Source organism: Trichomycterus rosablanca, chromosome 8, assembly GCF_030014385.1.
Source record: "Trichomycterus rosablanca isolate fTriRos1 chromosome 8, fTriRos1.hap1, whole genome shotgun sequence".
NCBI classification, from domain to species: Eukaryota; Metazoa; Chordata; class Actinopteri; order Siluriformes; family Trichomycteridae; genus Trichomycterus; species Trichomycterus rosablanca.
The window spans coordinates 15951988-15974993 of NC_085995.1; the positions used below are offsets into that span (position 1 = coordinate 15951988).

The 23006-nt window shown below is 38.4% G+C and overlaps 1 protein-coding gene across 1 annotated transcript in view; it reads right to left on the reverse strand.

The window, feature by feature from the left end:
- Positions 1-5159: 5159 nt before the first annotated feature.
- Positions 5160-23006, reverse strand: part of LOC134319378 (alcohol dehydrogenase class-3-like) — a 41610-nt gene continuing 23763 nt past the window's right edge. The window contains exons 4-10 of the mRNA XM_063000525.1: positions 17913-18063; positions 9574-9661; positions 9213-9432; positions 7861-8121; positions 7502-7634; positions 6562-6700; positions 5160-5449 (exon numbers count right to left, since the gene is read on the reverse strand). Coding sequence (XP_062856595.1) covers positions 5425-5449; positions 6562-6700; positions 7502-7634; positions 7861-8121; positions 9213-9432; positions 9574-9661; positions 17913-18063 — 1017 coding nt within the window. The 3' untranslated portion in view covers positions 5160-5424. The remainder of the gene's footprint in view (positions 5450-6561; positions 6701-7501; positions 7635-7860; positions 8122-9212; positions 9433-9573; positions 9662-17912; positions 18064-23006) is intronic.

Consider the following 23006-nt stretch of genomic DNA (forward strand, 5'->3'; position numbering starts at 1 on the left):
TACAAATAAAAAATAAGGTAAAATACAAAAGCAAAATAAGGTAAAATGCAAATACAAAAATAAGGTAAGTAAGTAAATAAGGTGCATTAATACAGCATATGGTATGCAACAGAATTGCATGTGCAAATTGTGCATCTGGTACATGGGATAAAAGCAGCAGTGTATCTATTCTTATAAACAATATATACAGATATATAAGAATAAATATAGAGAGGAAGATGTTATAGTTATAAATATCTATAATGTATAATTTATGGGTATATATATGTATATAAAATAGAATATGAAAAGAGATTGTATATCAGATATAAAATATGTCGGACATAGGTATGGATGAGAACAGTGGGGGTAACATACAGATAATAATAGTAGCAATGTATGTAGATAAAATTATAAAATTATAACCGATATATACATACAGGTATGAAAACAAGAATGTAAGTACAGAATATGTAAAGTGGCAATACAAATATACAGTATGTTTGAGTTGTTGATTCGGTTTAACGACCCCGTCGTTGTGTGGTGTTAAACAGTCTGACTGCCTGGGGAACAAAAGACTTTCTCAGCCTGTCTGTAGAGCAGGACAGAGACAGCAGTCTATCACTGAATACACTCCTCTGTCTGGTGATGGTGCTGTTCAGAGGGTGCTGTGTATTATCCATGATTGATAAGAGTTTTTTTAGAGTTCTTTCCTCAGCCACCTGCATGAAAGTGTCAAGCTCTGTGCCAATCACAGAGCCAGCTTTTCTTACCAGCCTGTCCAGTCGTGTGGCATCGCTCTTCTTCATGCTGCCTCCCCAACACACCACAGCATAGAAAAGAACACTGGAGACGACAGACTGATAGAACATCAGCAGGAGTTTTTTTACAGATTTTAAAGGACCCAAGCCTGCTCAAAAAGTAGAGACGGCTCTGTCCTTTCTTGTAGATAGTGGCTGTGTTATCTGTCCAGTCCAGTTTATCATTGAGTTGTAGTCCCAGGTATTTGTAGGTCCTGACCACCTCAACGTCAGCCCCCTCAATTGTGATAGGTTGAAGATGGGGCTTGTGCCTCCGGAAGTCCACCACCATCTCTTTAGTTTTGGAGGTGTTCAGCTGTAGATGGTTTGATGTGCACCATGACACAAAGTTATCCACCAGGCACCTGTACTCCTCCTCCTGCCCCCCCGCTCCAATACACCCCAGAACTGCAGTGTCGTCTGAGAACTTCTGCATGTGGCATGACTCAGAGTTGTACTTAAAGTCGGAGGTGTACAGGGTAAACAAGACAGGGGAAAGTACAGTCCCTTGTGGTGCCCCAGTGCTACTGACTACTATATCTGAAAAGCAGTCCTTTAGCCTGACACACTGTGGTCTCTCTGTGAGGTAGTCCACGATCCAGGTCACCAGGAGTGAGTCCACCCCCATCTTCGCCAGTTTGTCTCCCAATAGGAGTGGCTGGATTGTGTTGAACGCACTGGAAAAATCGAAGAACATAATTCTCACCGCTCCGCTTCCCTTGTCGAGGTGAGAGTAGGCTCTATGTAGCATATAGAGGATGGCATCCTCTACCCCCACCTTCTCTCGGTAGGCGAACTGCAGTGGGTCCAGTGCGTGATGGACCTGCGGTCTGAGGTGGTGGAGTAGCAGTTGCTCAAACGTCTTCATGATGTGCGACGTCAGGGCGACTGGTCTGAAGTCGTTTGGCTCGCTGGGGTGTGCTTTTTTGGGGACTGGGACGACATATGATGTTTTCCACAGTGTGGGGACTTTTCCCAGTCTCAGGCTTTGGTTAAAGATGTGTTGAAGTGGCTCCCCCAGTTCAACAGCACATGCTTTCAGCATTTTCGGACACACCCTGTCTGGGCCCGCTGCCTTGCTGGGACGAAGCCTCCTCAGTTGATCTCTGACTTGACCTGAAGTTATGGTTGGGGGGTGTGCCAAATCAGCGGCTGGTGTGTAGCATGATGGGGCATCCAGTGGTAACTGTGGCAATTTTATGGCAGATAAAATAATAATTAAGATAGATTAAGATAGTTAGCATGGGACAAAGTCTCATGAAATCACAATCTTTCACATTTCTCTTACAGACAGACAGACAGACAGACAGACACACACACACACACACTAAATATAATAATTGAGGGAGAAATCTTTTGATCCCCATCTAAATATTGTGAAAGACAACTCGGCCCCTGTGACATTTTTTTTCCTGCAGGCTATATTTGCTCGGCTGTATTTACCTGGCATTTTGAGTGTTTGTCAATCTTCTTTATGAGGCTGCAGTGTGTGCAGGAATGATACGTGTTTGCCTGGGTAACCGTGTGATATTTGCGTGGACTGAGAATGCGTGTGAAGTGATTTCATATCAGTTGCATCAAGCTAAAAGGTGAGAAGTATGGATCATTATTCTTTATTACAGTTCAACGCTGCTGGGCAGTTTTTACCTTGTCAATCACAGCATTAAAAAAGGAATATCAGTTAGGCAAACAATACATGTTTAAATGCATTATGGCCATAGAACAAAACTGTGTGCATCAACTGCATTATGGATCTATTTGTGTACCCTGAAATGTCATGACCAAAATAATGGATGGAGGTAGATAATGGACAGTTGGTTTGTAGGTGTTTAAAGCTATTATTAAGACAGATACATTTATTTTTATTTAATATTCACATTTCATAATATGCAAAAATAGATAGATAATGTTTATAGATAATATGGTTAAATGTGGTTCTCCTATATAAGGTTACCCTATATTATCATGCAGAGGCTCTCAAGACTTGCTGAATGCACTACAATAAAAAGGAAATTGTAGATAATAATTTGTAGAAAGCATAAGACAGGTTTTGTATTTTTAATTTAATAACCCTAGCATGGGTGTAGTATTCAATTATAAAGTGTAGATTAACATTGTATTTTAATGCATATGTGCATGTTGTAGAACTGGTGCCACTAACACTACCCCCATTTCAGGCCAGGAGAGGTTTAAACCATATGCCCGCCCCCTCCGCCATGTGCCGTTGCCAGCTGCCTTTTATCACCAGATGAAGGGGTCCACAAGAGCCATACCATGCAAGGAGCAACAAATTATGCTCAGTGTAATTTCCCCCTTTATCGTTGCCCAAACCATTTCCTGGGATCACATATCATAGTGCAAGCAATGAAAAACCCGAACCAACTTCGGAAAACACATGCAATTGTTTGTCTGATGCCCAATGTCTGTTGGCTGGGATTAAGACATTAAATAATTCAAATTCTAAAAGAAAAAAGAGATTTTGAATAAGGAAGATAACTTTGCTTAACTTTCAGACACTGATATATTATCATTCATTTGTCTGTTTAGATTTTCTCAGGATTTAAAAATGTGTACCAAACAAGCACCTGTCTTGACTTGTCTTGCTCCCTCTTTTGACGTCTCTTTTCCCCTCGGAGCGAGACGAGGGCACGTTAAAGCACTGACTCCCTGATTAATTGCACACACTTGTGAGGACTGAGACAGGGAGAAAGAAAGAGAAAGACACATGTGCAGGAAGGTTCTTCTTTTTTCAAATTTAAATGATAAAGATCTGCCAAGTGGATCTATTTCATCAAAATGAAACTCCAGTGAAGCAAAGTTCTAGACAGCCGAGATCTGGTCACAGAGTCTGACAGGACACAACTGTTACTCTAACCCTTCAGATGAGATCAATATATAATATTTCAAGGTCAGACCCTACACGGTGTGTGTATGTGTGTGTGTGTGTGTGTGTGTGTGTGTGTGTGTGTGTGTGTGTGTGATATTCCCAACCTGTCTTTCTCAGTGGGACTAAAAAACTTTGTTTATCCAGACTAACCCAGCGGGTACTGTAAGATGAGAGACTAGAGATGAATAGTAGTTTAAAACGTGGTCATATTGCAGCATTGCCAGATCCCAGCAGTCATGTCTCGATGGCCTGATGTACGAAAACATCAACAGACACAATCAGTCAGAAAGGAGCCACCGAGCTTTATCAAACAGGAAATAATGAGTCTTAGAGAACGCGCTGGTAGGTTAATTGGTGGTGCATGTCTGCCCCCTGCTGGTTCATTTCGATGCATATATGGGTCTTGGTTATTTTTTGTAAGAACGTGTTGCATCACATTAGGTATTTGCATGTTTACAATAACTAATAAATGTACATTATTAAATATCTCTCTTCTTTGTGCTGAGTAAAGTTAAATACAGAAAGTACTAAAATTACTTTTTTTCACACCTTGTGGATTGGATTAGGATATAATTAATAATGGGTATAATTACCATTTTATCCATCAATCTACACTCACACACAATGACAAAGAGAAAATATGTTTTTTTGTAATAATAATTACATCAGGATGCACTTGTCCACAATTTGGAGTGCCACAGCAAAAGGTCTGAATACTTTTATAAATGGACTTCAGAGTTTGATTTTAATAATAATAATAATTAAAAAAAAACACTACAGAACTGCTTTTACTTCATTATTATTGGTCTAAATTTCATGTAGATTCATGGGTAAAATGACAATTATATTAATTTAAAATCAAATCCACAACACAATAAGTGTAACAAGGATTTACAGTAGTAGAATCTCTCCTAAATCTAAGTGATATGAAAGTAAGGCAGTTGGTTAACATCTAACATTGTTTCTTTTTTTTTAAGAAGTTGTGAGTAAGATTTATGAATGTATGTGATTATGGTATAGTTAACTGCTTATTGTTTGCTTATTGTTTTCTGCTGATTTTAGATCATTCCGCAGCTTTTTTAACCTTAATTTATAGTTAGTCTGAATGCATGTTGTGAAATTTTGTATGGCTTACTGTTCAGGTATAATCTGTGCTTTCATGAACATGAATTATTAAACCACTTGTACTGACAGGGGGATGTTTAAGGTGTTTGTTTAGGCTCTGTGGCTTTTTTATGTTGTTGAATAGTTGAATAGTTTTATATCTGAGAATCTAGAAATGGAGAAATTGGAACATTTTATAATACAGAAAAAAAAGTTTTTGCAGCATTAATGTTACATAATGTACCTACAGTATATGTAACCTTTACATGTATGCATAGTGAATGCATTGTCTTCCATTGGCTTTTAATTTATTCTTACAAATACATTTTTGTCTATATGTACAGAAACCTTCCTGAGTAAATAGTTTAAGGGTGAAAATAACAAGCAAATTATTCCTTTGTAAATATGGATTTTATTAAATTACAAATTTCAGTTTTCACAAAAAAAAAACAATTACTGTTCTTTGTACCCGTGTCCCTTTCCTTATAAGCATCTGAGTTACATGTTGACTGACTACTTACAAGTTACAGGTTTATTCTAAAGTCAGAAGTATGTCATCATGATTAATGCAGTTGTCATGAAGAATCGTAAGGCTGCCATGGTTAACTGAAATTTCACAAATGTAGCTTCAGCTTTTTTTAATCACCATCCAGATCACATATTTATCACTGTCCGGACACTAAAAGAAAGAGAAAAAGCAAAATAAGCAGGGGTTGTAATAACTATACAGTTTCTTAAATTCATTTTTTATGTTAATTATTATTTTATTTATTACTATTTGTTGATAACCACTTTATTCTGCTATCTGTACACCCTGTACAAAGCACCAGTCTATCTCAGGGCAGGGTTACCTTATTTACAATAATATACATTATGCTTTTAATACACAATTTTATTTACAATCTCAAAAAAAAAAAAAAAAAAAAACAGAAAGTGCAGATAAAACCAGAAACTAGTCACTTGGAAACTGTATTTTAAAAATACACTATATAGACAAAAGTATTTCTTGATTAATGCATACTTTACTCAGCACTTGCATACTTTACTCAGCACTCCCAGATCATCAATGATCCTCCAACAAATTTTGGACTTTGGATTTTGGTGCTCTTATTACAGCCCTCTATGATCAAATCTTCATGGCCTTTTGCAAACCTCAGTCTGGCTCTTCTCTGCTTCTCGTTGATAAAGGGCTTTTTACTATTTTTGCACAACTGTTTTGAACTGTCCTGTTGGGGCACTTTACCCCACTGCTATTTATTTTGTAGGCGGCTATGTCATCATCTGGTTGTTAAGTAACATTCAAATGAGTTGCTGCTTACTGCACTCAGTAGAAAGTAATTTTTGTCCTCTGTTAATTAGTAGCTTTGCTGTCTGCCGACAACAACGTCTACTGCTTAACCTTGTTCTTATTAACTGCCACCTTAGAATTTTTAAGGATGGAAGCTCTTTTGGCATGGTCAATAGGTATTTTTTTATTCTACAGTAGATGAGATACTACAAGCATGGTTTTGCTACTCAGCTGGTCCTATTTCATGAAGATTAGTGATGACCACAGCAGTGGTTTTTATATATTTTCTTGTTAAGTAGCATGTGGTTAAGGTGATCATTTAATCACTGCCTTATTAAGTAGAATAAAATGTGCCTGTTTTGAAATTTAACAGACACTGAAACAATGTCAACTATACATATTGATGATGGTTTAAAAATATTGATCGGCCACTTAATTTTTTCTGGAACTGTACATATTTAAAACTTCTATTTTCCAGTTATCGTTTCTCGAATCGCACAGACCTTTTTCCAGAGGCCAGCAGCTCAAAAGCCTGGTTGATTTCCCCCAGAGAAAGTGTATGCGTTACAAACTCATCCAGCAACAACTGTCCACTCAAGTAATCCTCCACCAGCTTTGGTACCCCATCCACACTCTTCCATCCTATTCATCAAAAAAGAGCATTTAAAGATGTTAATGTAAGGTCTATGTGAAAGCCTTCATGACCTTGTTACCTGCTCGCTCTCCCTTTAAGTTATGCTGTAATAATTAGGGCTGCCGGAGTCTAAAACTAAAACTGAAATTTTACTCAACTTGTATTTTACATTTTTAACTACAGTTTCTGTTGTTTTACCCCGAGGTCCTTCTGATGGAAACCTGTTTACCTGCCCGAGGTTAAGAAATGTCGAGACTGCCATGCCAACAATGCTGCTCCTGCCGGATGTGCCAGGACCTGGCGTGTTTGCACCAAGAATGTCAAGAACTCACTACAGACTTTATTACAGACTGGACTGAATAATAATAATTATTATTTATTTATTTATTTATTTATTCATTGCCAGTTATAACTTTTAGTTCATTTTCATTCTGTGTTTGTATGATTTGTGTAAATCTTATTTATTTAAAGTATCCTCCAGACCACCCAAGAAGGATGGGCCCTGCTGAGTCTGGTTCCTCTCAAGGTTTCTTCCTGTAATTTTAAGGGAGTTTTTCCTTGCCACTGTCGCCCTCGGCTTGCTCAGCAGGGGTTTTTGTATCTGTTGGTCCTGGATTTTGTAAAATTGCTTTGAGACAATGTATTGTCTATTGTAAAAAGCGCTATATAAATAAATTTGACTTGACTTGACTATGTAAACTGGAGTAAAACAGTATTAAATTCTCTAATGTTAAATAAGGATTATGTCTTATAGGAGATACCTGGAGTATATTTTAAAATTGAAAAAAATAATAATTCTCTGCTCTTACCACCAAAGTAAGTTCCTTTAAGCGTTCGTCCCATTAACAAATCTGTGGGTGCCAAAGACAGTTCTCCAGTTTCCGTCCACCCCACAATAACACAGGTGCCCCATGCAGATCTGCAGCTCTCTAGTGCTGCTCTCTGTTGAATAGAAGTTACATTACTTTATTTAAGGCCAGTGGTTCTCAAATATTTAAGTACCACCTCTGATCAAACTAAAACCACTGGTCACCAGAAGACCAGTAGAAATCTTCTGAGTCACCCTCACTGGTAACCTCATCAGGAGTATTTATAATGTTGCAGCAGCAACAAAAATGACTACAGTAATACAGAAATTACCACAAGAAAATAAAAAACTTAAACCAACCATAACAGTGACGTCTCCTACACACTCAAAGCTGTAGTCCACTCCTCCATTTGTCATTTCCACAACCAATTCCTGAATAGCTTTGCTGTGATCTTTAGGATTCACAAACTCAGTGGCACCAAACTTCTTAGCAAATTCAAATTTCTCTGAATTCAGATCAATGGCAATAATCCTAGAGGCTCCGGCAGCTTTACAACCCATAACAGCAGCAAGCCCAACAGCCCCTAGACCAAACACTGCACATACAGAACCAGGCTCGACCTGCAGAGGGATGAAACACACACCACAGAGTTCATCAAATACATACTAACCACAATGTAACCATAATACAACAACATGCTTTACAAAGAAAATGAAGTATGTAAAACCCCTTGTAATTGAGTTCAGGCGTTTTAGACATGTTGACGCCTAACAGGAGTTTATAATCCTTTCTATCCTACACTCCCGATTCAGAAAGAGTTGGGACAGTATGAAAAAAGTTGTGTCTCTTACATTTACTCTTAATTTATTGTCCCAAATATATTTAATGTTTTGTCTGGTCAACTTAATTTCATTTGTTAATATACATTTATCCCTGTGTTTCAGACCTACAACACATTCCAAAAATGTTTGGATGGGGCAATTTACAGCTAGTAATGATGAGGTAAAAATAAAAAAAGTATAGTAATATTGATGTGCTTTCCAACAGGTGATTGTAATACTAATTTTGTACAAAAGGCTAATTCTTTGAGGAGCAAAGATGAGCAGAGGATATCTAGTTTACCAACAAATGCATGAAATTTACTAAATTACTAATTACTAAATTGTTTTAAAACAATGTAAGCCTGGAATGGATTTGCATATTTCTTCCTCTATAGTGCACAATATCAATAAACAATTTAGGAAATATGGCAAAATTTCATCACATAAATGGCAAGGGCACAACAAGTAACACCTGTGATCTGCAATCCCTCAGATGGCACTGCATCAAGATCAGTCATTTATCAATAGCTGATATAACCACATGAGCAAGAGATTACTTTGGCAAACTTCAGTCAAGCACTACAATACGGAGTTACATTCATAAATGCTACTTAAAACTGCAAAAAAAAGCCATTGTTAATCATGTCCATAAATAACGTCAAATTCTCTGGGCTTTGGGGCATCTGGGATGGACCATCACACAGTGAAAATGTGTATTGTGGTCAGACAAATTAGTATTTACATTTTTTCAATCAAAGGAAATGTAAAAAACACAGGGAGCTTTTTATTATTTGCATTTCCATACAGTCCCAACTTTTTCTAATTTGAGGTTGTATAAAAATTGTTTATTTATTGTTTATAAGACAAAACTAACACACACACACACACACCTTGGCTGTGTTTAGTGGAGCACCATATCCAGTAGCCACTCCACAGCCAAGCAAACAGACCCTGTGAAGCGGTGCATCTTGGTGGATTTTGGCAACATTTTGCTCAGGAACCACCGTATATTCACTGAAGGAGCTCACACCAATAAACTGATTCACCTGCTGGCCCTTACAGGTGATCCTGCTCGTACCATTAGCTAACACACCCTGTTGGGTTTTCTCCCTGAAAGACAGAGTAATTCAGAAAGGGTTAAAATGTAATGCAGTAGAATACACTACACCTTTTAATATTCAATGAACATGTCAGTTGCTATAAAATCTAAAGAGACATCATGTATAGTGTGTAGGTTTAGCACCTGCTCACCAGTTTTTTTCACACAGGTTAGTCTTTGGGCTTCGGCAGCACTCACACTCCCCACACTGTGGCAGAAACAAGGGGACCACCTTATCTCCTAAAAATAATAAAGCAAAAAATACAAGGTTTTTCATGTATTTAAATGTATCTCAAATAAGTGTCAACTCTAAATTAAGACAACACTGAAATTTATTAATTTAATTAAAGTATTATTATTGTTATTATTATTAAGTCTATTCTTATTCTATTCTATTAACCATATGGATGGTATTTCTTCAAAATTCCCTTCTTCAAGCTTCCTTATGGCAGGTTTTTTGTTTCTCTGGTTGTCTCCAACTAAATTGCTGTCATCATATCCCCTGTTTACTTTCATCTTTTTCAAGAGTAACTGGCTTTTTTAAATAAACTGGTTCTTTTTATAATGTGTCCAAAACATGTGAGCTTTAGGTTGGTTATCTACAATATAAGTGAGAGAATAGGATTGATTTGGTCGAGGATCCATTTGTTTGAATCTTTGCCATTCAAGGAACTCTCAAAAGTCTCAGCACCAAAAGCCAGTTTAAAAGCATCGATTTTTTTTTTTCTATCCAGCTTTAACATTGATAAAGAACCACAAAAGACTTCCGGTTTGGCGCCACATGTAGAGGACGTGAGCTCGTGTTTCCCTCTGAGCAAAATCATCTGTTTTCATTATTTTAAGGCACATTTACCGTTTTTATTTAATTTAGGTTTTTGTTAACTCTTAGTTATTTATTCTGGTTACGTTTTTGTTGTTGTTACGATGCCTCCAAAGGTTAATAAAACACCGGGACCCTCACAAAGCCTCATCAGGCCTGTAGTTCGATCCGCGACCTCACCTGGTAGTGCTGCTGCGGCCCCGGCGGAGGTGAGCGCTGCTTCAACATTAAACCAAGACGTCGCAGCGCTTAGGTCTGAACTGGTTCTTGCAGTGAAAGAGGAGCTGCGTTTTGCATTGGAGGAGTTTAGATCCAGTATTCGGTCTGAGTTCCAGGTATTGAAGGCAGACATTTTACGCGATAACGCTGCTCTGAGATCCGAGTTTACTGATCTCAGGAAGACGGTTTCAGATGTGGAACAGTCTCTCTCCTCATTTTCAGATGATGTTGTGGGTCTACAAGCTAAGGTGAACTATCTAACTGCGGAGCTCAGTAAGTTGGACACTAAGTGCGATGACTTGGAATCCAGATCTCGCCGACAGAACATCAGGATCGTTGGGGTCCCGGAATCGCAGCTGACATCCGACTCATACGTGTCTCAGCTTCTGAAAGACGCGTTTAATCTGGACGAATGTCCCGTGATTGACCGAGCTCACCGCTCCCTTGCTCCGACCCCTACATCTGGCGATCCACCGCGAGCTATTATAGTTAGAATGCATTATTTCAAGGATTGTGCTCACAATCTGAGAAAAGCCAGGGAGCTGCAGCGGATCTCCGTATCGGGCTTGAGTATCTCGGTGTATCCTGATTACACGGCAAAGGTCGCCAGGGCTCGGGCTGCCTTTAATGATGTACGGAAACAACTTCGTGCTTTGGATAATGTGAAATATTCCCTTCTCTTTCCAGCTCGTCTCCGTATATCTCATGGTGATAAACACCAGATTTTCACATCTGCTGATGAAGCGAAGCGGTTTGTTGCTTCTATTTCAAAGTGATTCCATCGTTTTCATTCTAATTATTTTCTGAGCGTTTCTATGTACAGAACCATTTCTGATTGAACACTACATTGGGTTATTCGCCTGTTTTACGGTGTGTTCTGGAACTTTATTCTCATTGTTTACTGTTAAAAAGCACCCGTTTTGGGCTGTACCTATCTAGTGATTTCAGGCGGGATTTCCTGCTCCCATGCCGTGTTCCATTTTCTTTTTTTAAAACAAAGAAGGTTGCCTGGACATCTTGCTCCCTAGCTGGGCGTTGAATTTAGTTTTAACGCGACCTTTTTATTTATGAGAGATTTCCTGCTTGGTAATATTTATTTTCCCTTTTTTTATTTAGTTTATTTAATTTTCTATTATTTATTTATTTTTGTAAACATTTAACTTTACATTGCATTTGTTCTTATCATTATTATTTTTAATCTTTGGTATTTGTGCCTTTTCCTACATGCATGTGCACATTTCTGGTTCTCTTATGTTTTCACATGTACATGCACATGTTTCTACAGTTCTTTCGATGTCTTTGCTCTACAGGGGCTCCATGGTTGGCCATGTCCTACTGGGAGTGTTGCTTGTGCATTCGGGTTGGTGGAAGATGTTGGTTGGGTTGTTGTTGTGGGTGGTTAGGGATTTGTGTGTGTGTGTGTGTGTGTGTGTGTGTGTGTGTGTTTTTTTCTTTTTTCTTTTTTCCTTTTCTTCTTCTCCTTCCCTTCCCTCATCCCTATTTGGCTGGCATGCCTTTCAATTACTTTTTTCTCCACCACTGTATAACTAATCTATATGACTAATTGTAGCTCATACAATCCAGATAGCGGAGCTAATATAAGATTCCTGAGCTGGAACGTCAATGGTCTGAACAACCTGGTTAAGCGTCTAAGGGTTAATGCTCATATGAAACGTTTAAATACTGACATAGCATTTCTACAAGAAACTCATCTCAGAGGGGTTGATCACCTTAAGTTGAAATTTCCCTGGGTTGGTAACATTTTTCATACAACATTTAATGCTAAATATAGAGGAGTTGCGATTTTGATTAAGTGAGGGATTCAGTTTATTTCCGATCACGTCTTTGCAGATGTAAATGGCAGGTTTTTGATTGTTCGGGGCTCTCTCTGCAAGAAACCAGTGCTACTGGTTAATATATACGCCCCCAGTTTTGATAACCCCACATTCATGCAGAATCTCTTTGGTTTGATTCCCTCTTTAAACACTCACCTCCTGATAATGGGAGGAGACATGAACTCTACTGTCGATCCGGCTCTGGATCATTCAAATCCACGTACGTTAACTCCATCTCTAATGTCCCAGGTAATTTCTGAGTTTATAACTGGGAACTCTATAATTGATCCTTGGAGGTTTTACAATCCATTAGTTAAGGAGTTTTCTTTTTATTCTCACCCACATCAAACATATTCACGCATAGACTATTTTTTCATGGACAGCTGTCTCATTTCCAAAGTCACCTCTCTTACCTATCATTCTATAGTTATTTCTGATCATGCTCCTCATACTATAAACATAAAATTCACGAACACTCATTGTTCTCCACCCACTTGGAGATTCAATTCACTACTGCTTTCAAACGACACTTTTAATACGTTTATTTCCTCTTCTATTGATGATTTCATTGCTATCAATAAGTGTGATTCTATCTCTTCTTCCTTGCTGTGGGAGTCTCTTAAGGCTTATCTTCGTGGTCAAATAATTTCTTACAAAGCACACCTCAACAAATTGAATGAAATTGAAGATGGACAAGCTTATTGCGGTTCAGTCATCTGCGTCTTTACTCAAGCAGCGACTCGAGCTACAGACCAGATTCGATCTTCTCACAACGTCCGAGGCAGAAAGACTGTTGTTACACGCGCGTAGTACTTATTACGAACATGGTGACAAACCATCTAGACTTCTGGCTCATCAGTTGAAGAGACAAGCTGCGTCTCGGGGGATACCACAAATTATGGACACAAAGGGTGACCTTTGTTCAGACCCTCTGGTTATTAATGCAACCTTCGAGTCCTTTTACTCCAACCTTTATACATCTGAGTCCCCGTCTGATGACATTGAAATGTTTTCATTTTTTGAGGGTTTGGTGCTTCCAGCTGTGGATCGGACAGTTGCAGATAATCTCGACTCACCTCTGAGGTTAGAAGAGATTACCCAATCTATTAGATCAATGCAGTCTAGTAAAGCTCCTGGTCCTGATGGCTTTCCTATTGAATTTTATAAGAAATTTATGAATAAGCTTGCTCCTCTTTTTCTAGCTGTTTTTGATGAGTCTTTCTCTTCCTCTTCTCTACCTCCTACTATGACTCAGGCATCTATATCACTGCTTCTGAAGAGGGGCAAGGACTCTAATCTCTGCACTTCATACAGACCTCTCTCTTTGTTAAACGTGGATGTGAAGATTCTGGCTAAAGCTCTGGCACTACGTTTGGAAGATGTGCTCCCTAAAATTATCTCCCCTGATCAAAACGGCTTCATCAAGAGACGTCAGCTTTTCTTCAATGTTCGTACACTTTTGAATACCATCTACACTGAGCATTCAAGTTCTGCCCCGGAGGTGGTTATCTCTTTAGATGCAGAGAAGGCTTTTGATCGTGTTGAGTGGCGATATCTCTTTTTTGTCTTGCGCAGATTCGGTTTTGGAGACATTTTCATATCCTGGATAAAACTACTATACACATCTCCTCGAGCCAGTGTGCATACGAATAGTCACGTGGGACCAGACAGGGCTGTCCTTTATCCCCCCTACTGTTTGCACTTGTTGTTGAGCCTTTATCCATTGCCTTGAAATCTCTCTCACTCTTTCGGGGTATTCTTCGCTCAGGCATTGAATTGAAGCTGTCACTGTATGCAGATGATCTGTTGCTGTATGTAACTGACCCTGAGAGTAGTCTTCCATCAATATTATCGCTGTTGAAGAAATTTGGTTCATTTTCTGGATATAAGTTGAACCTGCAGAAGAGTGAATGCTATCCAGTGAATTATTTAGCTTTGCTGCTTGATCAATCTATTTTGCCTTTTAAATTCACCCCAACTGGTTTCAAATATCTGGGCATTTTTGTGTCTCGCACCTTAATATCTCTTTTCCATTCCAACTTCTCCCCTCTGCTTGACAAACTTAAGTCTGACTTGGAGAGATGGCGGTCTCTTCCTCTATCACTTATTGCTAGGATAAATATAATAAAAATGAATGTGCTGACCAGATTTCTTTTTTGTTTCAAACTATTCCTTTGTACTTACCTAAAAAGTTTTTTAAATCATTGGACCAGCTTATATCTACTTTTATATGGGATGGCAAGGTCCCTAGAGTGAGAAATTTGCTTCTACAAAGATTTAAATTTGATGGTGGACTTGCCCTTCCCAACTTTTTGTATTATTACTTGTCAGCCAATATTCACAAATTGCTTTACTTGCTTCACTTCCCTGAACTACTGTGGTGCAGGCTGGAATCTCTCTCTTGCTCTCCATCATCAGTACTCACATTACTTTCAGCCCCGATACCACTCAAAATTTCAAAATTTACAAATAACCCACTGGTTCTTTCTTCTCTCTGTATTTGGTGTCAATTTAGGTCCCACTTTAAGTTTACATTGCCCTCTATGAAAATGCCCATTTTAAATAACCACTTATTTCCCCCGGGCTTAAATGACATGGCATTTAAGCTGTGGCACGAGAGAGGCATTGACTCTTTTCAGGACCAGTTAATTCAGTTTAAAGTGCTACACAGGGTTCACCGCTCGAGGTCCCAGCTATCAAAATGTTACCCAGGGACAGTTAGTGATCAGTGTGATAGATGTTCGATGTCACCTTGCAATTTAAGCCATATGTTGTTTTTTTTGCCCGAGGATTTATAAATTTTGGTTTGATTACTTTGAGATTATATCAAAAATTATTGGTGTTACCATCCAAATCTGTCCTTTTATCGCAATATTTGGTCTGTTTTTAGGACCTCAATCACTCTCGCAGGCCCAGTCAGATGTTATAGCTTTTACATCCTTATTGGCAAGGCGTCGTATCCTTTTGCTCTGGAAATCCCCTAAACCACCTACAATCTCAATCTGGCTCCATGATATGATGTATTTCCTGAAACTGGAGAAAATTAGATTCACTTTGACAGGTGATACCTCAGAGTTTTATTGTAAGTGGAATTCCTTTCTCGCTTATTTTGACCAGCTTCAGGCCATGCCTTCGAATTGATTGATTAATGCCCCCCTCCTCCCCCCCCCCCCCTTTTTTTTTTTTTTTTTTAATATTTTTTTTTTTTAAATTTTTTAATTTTTTTTATTAAATTTCATTTTAGAAATTTTGTCTACTGTATATTTTTATTTATAGTTTTTGTTATTTGTTTTGTTATTCTATGTGTGTGAATGTGTATGTGTGGTCTTTACGTACGTTTGATTGTAAAAGAAAAACTGAGGAAGTCTGAGAGCCATTACATTTCTTTGTAACTTGTTGTATTTTGACTTCTCAATAAAAAAATATATAAAAAAAAAAAAAGATAAAGAACCACAAAGAAGCCCATAGTCTGGATAATTCTGGTGAATCCCTTGGTTTTACTATTTGATCCAAAAAGTCAAGAACAGTCCACCTTTTCAATATCTCTATTCAAGAGGCTTTATTGTCATTTCAGCTTTATATAGGTACATACTGAACTAAAACAACATTCCCCCAGAGCCGTGGTGCAACATAAAACACAAGTGCCAACAACACATTGCAATGCAAATAAAAAAATATATAATAAATACAAGTAACATTTTTAACCTAAAAACTGAGGGGGCGGTGTTGGCCAGTACATGGTGCCAAGTGAATGTCAAGTGAGAAAAAAAGAATACACAACATATTTTTATATATAAGTAAGTGTAGGGTTTTTTAGCAGCAGAAATATTAAAGAATAATGACGCAAGTGATAATAAAGTCACTGAGTACCATGTATTTCTGGAGCTGCCACAGTTCAGGGAGCAGAACTGTGTCTGTTTGGTGTGTGTGTCTGTTCTAATAAATGTGAGTGGCTGTGTAAGTCCTCGTGATTGAGTGTGTAGAAGTGTCTGTGTGTAAGTGAGAGTTTGTGTGTGTATGTGCATGTGCCTGTGTAAGAGTAACCATAAGTGACCGAATGATAAGGTACCTTCCACCTGACGGGAAGAGATTGAATAGTTGGTGTAATGGGCCCTCCACAATGCTGAGAGCTATGTCGATACAGCATTTGTTGTAAATGTCCATGAGAGATGAGATCTTTTCAGCTGTCCTTTCGCTGGAGAATCTTGTGGTCGAGTACAGTAAAATTCCCAAAGCAGACAGTGATGCAGCTGTCTGTAAAATGTGGTGAGGATGGTGGGAAGTCACAGATGAGCTTTCCTTAGTCTTCACAGAAAGATATAGAGGTGAACTACTAAGAATTAAATGTTTTTGACAATCTCCACGGAGGAGTCGTTAATGATTAGTGGAGAGTCATTCTGTGTTCTTCTGAAGTCAACAAACATCTCTTTAGTTTTGTTCACATATAGAGACAGGTTGTTGACTTCACACCAGTCTGTTACCCATTGGAATGTCAGCATAGATATCACAGCCACTGTTACCTATTGGAATGTCAGCACAGATAGCACAGCCACATCTCGACCCTAGACCTCCTTAAACCCCAGGTTAAACATGCAATAGATACCCTACAGTTGCCTGCTAGAAAAATGTGGGCGTAGAAGACGCCATTCTGTACCTCCTTCAAAGGGCATACTCTCACCTGGACAAGGGGAACTGTGCTGTGAAAATCTATTTTTTATTTCTTCAGTGCCTTCAACACCATTTAGCCCCTCCTACTCAGAGATAAGGACCTGGTAACCTGGATCACGGACTACCTAACTGGCAGAACACAGTATGTCAGACTGAGAGACTGTGTATTTTGGAGACTGTGGTTAGTAGCACAGGAGCACCACAAGGAACACAAAGGTTTTCAGATGACAGGAACGGCAGTTACTCATTACACAAGGTTCATCAGTTCACAAGGTTATATCGAACACAGTCCTGGACAATTTATTGTCTCCAATTCAACTCACTGTGGGAGGAAACCGGAGCACCCAGAGGAAACCCACGCGGACATGGGGAGAACATGCAAACTCCACACAGAAAGGACCCGGACCGCCCCATCTGGGGATCAAACCCAGGACCTTCTTGCTGTAAGGCGACAGTGCTACCCACTTAGCCACCGCCCCTCAGATGACAATGTAATTATTGGGTGTGTAAGGAATTGACAGGAGGGGGGGGTAAAGGAACCTGGTTACATTAACCACTGAGCTACCACTGCCAACATAAAAACACGTTTTATGTCATCATTATAGGTGATTGTGCATAAACTGATATGACAATTATAATGGCAACTATATTCATTCAAAATTAAATCACACAACACAATGTTTGTTGAAAGCAAAAGTGGTTAAAATACATTTAGAATCCACTATATGCAACAATGAACTGAGGTTGTTCTAAGAGCAAAGAGAGTCAAACTTGCAAGTGGATAGTAAGTGTAAAGTGCTAATAAGAAAGATCAATGAAAAAGTAAATATTAAAACACTGTGTGTGTGTGGGTGCACGTGTAAGCGCACAGCGTGGTATTGGCAGTGTGTACAAGGAATAAAGCATGTATGTGTATGTTTGTGTGTAGATGTGTTGGAATGTGGTTTACCAGGGCAGACAGAAGAGACCCCTGGTCCGACACTCTCCACCACTCCAGCTCCCTCATGGCCCAGAATAAGAGGAAAAGGTCGAGCTTTCACTCCTTTATCACAGGCATACAGGTATGACCAGTCTGTATGACAAACGCCACTTGCTGCTACCTGGTACAAGAAATACCACACACAAATTAAACACTATACATTTAATTTAACCAATATGACCCAAAACAGTTATTGTCCTTTGGAGAGAAGTAAAACTCTAGCTGACATGTGAGGTTGAATAGGTTTTCAGGTGCTGCGTTTCATTTTGTGTACATCTTTGTTGAGTGTGTCGTTTTGCGTTGGACTGGTGCCCTTTCCTGTAAGTAAAGCTAATCCTTAAATAGGCATGGTCCATTTAGAATTGTGTTTGATTCTCTTTTAGAATCTATAGGTATTACCCAAAATGTAACAGGACCCACTCACCGCTGCAAACATACCGTAGACTTAATATTAACTTATGGTAATGACATAGACAACCTGGTTGTTTTACCACAAAATGACTATATATATTAGAAGGTAATGATCTGATATTAAGTGTTCTTATCTAATAATATACAGCTACCACATCACTTTAAATCTACGTGAACTATGACATCTGCAACTACAGCAGCATTCATAAACAGCCTTCCAGAATTATCAACTATGTCACCAACAGAGCCTAAAGAGCTAGAACAGGCAACTCAACATTTAGAGTCCATATTCCACGCAATCTTAGATAGTGTAGCACCAGTTAAAACTAAATTGATTAGGGAGAAAATGCTTGCTCCATGGTACAATGACCACACAACAATTAGAGCACAAGTGGCGTCACACTACACTGGAAGTGTGGAAAAACAGAAAGATGCCCTAACTGAGTATAAACATGCACTTAAAAAAAGCCACATCTTTATATTATTCTTCCTTAATAGAGAATAATAAGAATAATACCAGATTCCTTTTTGAGACAATGTCACTGAAACCAAATCCAATATACCATCTGACTGTACCAGAAATTATTTTTTAAAATTCTTTAATGACAAGATAGAAAAAACACATCTACAAATTTAGAGTGTGTCATCCAGGAATATTAAGCATCAATTAACTTTGAGTAGTACTGACGATAATCGTGACTTATACAATAAACATATTCATCTAAATTCCTTTAATCCAATCTCCCAAACAGAACAAATTGCATTGATTAAATTATCAAAGTCATCATGATGTAAACTTGTCCCTGTTTCAACTTGTTTACTTAAAGATATGCTCCCTGGCATTGTAGAGCCTCCGCTTACTTTAATAAATGCATGCCTTAGGCTTGGAAATGTACCCAAATTGTCCAAATGCACTGTCATTAAACCCCTGATTAAAAAATCTAATCTTGATCCACAAGATCTGTCTAATTATAGGCCAATATCAAACCTTCATTTATCTCCAAGATTCTAGAAAAAGCAGTTTTTCTGCACGAAAACAATATTTATGAAGCATTTTAATCAGGATTTAGACCCAACCATAGTACCAAAATTGCATTAACTAGGGTAGTTAATGATTTATTAATGACCTCTGATAATGAATATGTCTCTTTTTTGCTCTATTAGAACTTAGTGCAGCGTTTAATACTGTAGATCATAATATTTTACTGGAAAGGATAGAAAATACAGTAGGTGTTAAAGGACTCGCACTCTCTTGGTTTAAATCCTATTCGACTGGCTGCTCTCAATTTGTCTATTCAAATAATAAATGTTCTGAAACTACAGAAGTATGGCGTTTTATAGGGGTCAGTAGTGGGACCTATATTATTTAGATTCTATATGCTCCCATTAGACGAAAAATATTCATAAACAAGGCATCACTTTTCACTGCTATGCAGACGACACACAGCTGTATATATTAGCCAAACCCAATGACACTAACACAATCAGTGAGACTGAAAATAGTGTAAAAGACATAAAAAAACTGGATGTCGTGTAACTTTCTTTTACTTAATTCAGATAAAACAGAGGTATTACTTGTGGGATCTAAGGCTGCGAGAGACAAGTTGTCTAACCTGGTGCTAAACCTTAACACTTTCTCTGTAACTCCCAGCTCACATGTCAAAAAAAAAAAACTTGGGTGTCACAATAGATTCAGATCTCTCCTTTGAGGCACATGTTAATAATATTACTAGAGTTGCCTATAAAGTGAGACGTAGTCTGGCTCCACAGTATTTGAGTGAACTTATTAAACTCCACAACCCAGCGCGTTTACTTCATTCATAAGGTGCAGGGTTAGTTATAGTTCCTGGTGGAAAAGTATTTTCTTACATAGCCCCACAACTTTGGAATAATCTCCCCGTCTCTGTTCAGGATTCAGACACAGTCTTAATGTTCAAGTCCAGATTGAAAACATATTTATTTACTCAGGCTTTTGATTAGTCTTTCCAAACCAGGGATGTGTGGCCCCGACTATAAACAAAGGCGCAGCGCTTTGGGGTTCTAGGTCATAGAAACTTGTGGTGATCAGGGATGTTGGACTGCTGTTGTTCTGCCTCTCTAGTTCGATCACTCAGGTTTGTTGACAGTGGGGAAATGGGCACTGACATCTTGTGAAAGCCTTCATGACTGTGTTACCTGCTCGCTCTCCCTTATAGTTTTGCTGTAATAATTACAGGTGCCGGAGTCTAAAGCTACTCTCTGCAAAACGGACATTATAAAACGGATAGTTCCGGTCCTAAAATCTGATTGGCTGAGCCGCGTTCAAAGCCGTTGTAAAATCCCCGATATACGCACACCTATGACCACCTCACATCATTCCATATTAACACACCACTGAAAAGAAAAAGTGAATGTTATGTTCGCCCTCATGTTGCCTAGCAACAGTTAACGGACTACGTGATTTCGCGGAAGAATGCTTTTTCAAAAAAAACATTTATAAATTGAACATTGTTGTATTTTTTTTATATTTTATGTTGACCGGCATTTTATAAAAGCAATAAGCCACTCGAGACCGTGCGTTCATGCTATGATTTTATCACGGAGAAAGACGTTTTAAGCACTCCGCTTCGCGTCGTGCCAAAACATCATTCCCCGTTATAAAATCGCAGTAACGCACAGTATCTTTATTTTACGCTTAATGATTTCTCATTGTAACTACATCTTCTGTTGTTTTACCCCGAGGTGGTTCTGATGGAAACCCACCTGAGGTTGAAAACTGCAAGTCGAGACTGTCGTGCCAACAATGCAGCTCCTGCTAGGTATGACAGAAACCAAAAATGTCCAGAACTAACTAGGGACTTTATTACAGACTGTACTAAATAATAAAGAACTCCAATTGCTTGTTTATTCTTTTTGCTAACTTTAACTTTTAGTTTAAATTAATTTTGTGCATGTATGATTTTATCTCATTTCTAATTCAGACTCAGACTCAGCTTTATTAAACTCATTTATAATTCATTCATTTATTCTCCAGGCCACTCGAAGAGGATGGGACCCTGTTGAGTCTGGTTCCTCTGAAGGTTTCTTTCTGTAATTTAAGGAAATTGTTCCTTGCCACTGTCGCCCTTGGTCTTTGGCGGTTTTTGGTCTGTTAGTCCTGGATTCTGCTTCGAGACAATGTCTATAAATAAATTTGACTTGACGGTGAGTAACACCCTGGGCAGGTCATCAGTCCATCACAGGGACAACATGCAAACTGCACACAAAAAGGTCCCTGAAAGCTCGACCAGGAAATCAAACCCAGGTCCTTCCTGCTGTAAGGTAACAGCGCTACCCATTGTGCCATTGTGCTACCCTTAACAAAAATCAACAGAACAAAACTGTGTTCATATGAAAACTGGTACAATACTTGTCTAGAAGCAATAAATAGGATAATACTACATCATCATGCAAGTTTATGTATCAAGAAACCTTGATAGGACCCCCACTCACAAGATTTTATTTTGGTGGTGGACTATTCTCAGCACTGCTGTGACACTAATATGGTACTGACATGGTAGTGTGTGTTGTACTGGTATGAATGTATCAGGTGCAGCAGTGTTGTTTGAATTTTTTTTGTTAACACAACAGTCAGTGTTAATGTGCTACAATAAATTCTCCTTTCATCTCTTCACCTTTTTGATCGGGTAAATGGTAGCATGTATAAAATACATGATTAAAAATGCATGGGCAAATTATTGTTATAAAACGGATAGTTCCGGTCCTAAAATCTGATTGGCTGAGCCGCGTTCGAAGCCGTTGTAAAATCCCCGATAAACGCACACCTAGGACCACCTCACATCATTCCATATTAATACGCCACTGAATAGAGAAAGTTAATGTTATTTTCGCCCTCACGTTGCCTAGCAACACTGTTAATCGGATTACCTTGCGTCGCGGAAGAATGCTTTATTGTAAGTTTATACACAATAAATACATTTATGATTAAACATTGTTGTATTTATTATATTTTATGTTGACTGCCGTTTTATAAAAGCAATAAGCCACTCGAGACCGTACGTTACTGTTACGATTTTAGCACGGGGAAAGAAGTTTTAGGCACTCCGCTTCGCGTCGTGCCAAAAACGTCATCCCCGTGCTAAAATCACAGTAACGTACGGCCTCTCGTGGCTTATTGCTTTAATATGTAACAATTTATTTATTAAATAATATAAAAAAGCTAGCAGGCTGGTGGTACAAAAAAAGGTTTTCTGTTGCTTAACAAACAGCTTCCTATCTCAATACTGTAAATTAGACAGGTTTTGTACAAGGTGCTATACATAGCTACACATGTTGATGTGTTGGGTAAATACTTATTGTTATATTTGTTGACAACATACCTCGGACTATCAGTGATATTTTAAATTATACACATGTTTTCTTGATTGTTTACTAATAAACCAGAGAAAGTTCATGCAGCCTCGGCAGTTTTGTTTTACTTTAAGTTAAACGATGTGAATTTGTCATAAGTAAATCAGCAGTCTGGCATTCAGTATAGAGTTAGTTTAGTTAGGAAAGGAGAATTTTCTGCAGGATCAACTAAATCTTTTATTATTATTATTTTGTAAAAAAAAAAAAAAAAAATGCTACTCTGTAACTGATATCTGAAAAAGCTTATGTTTAGCTGCCATCAAT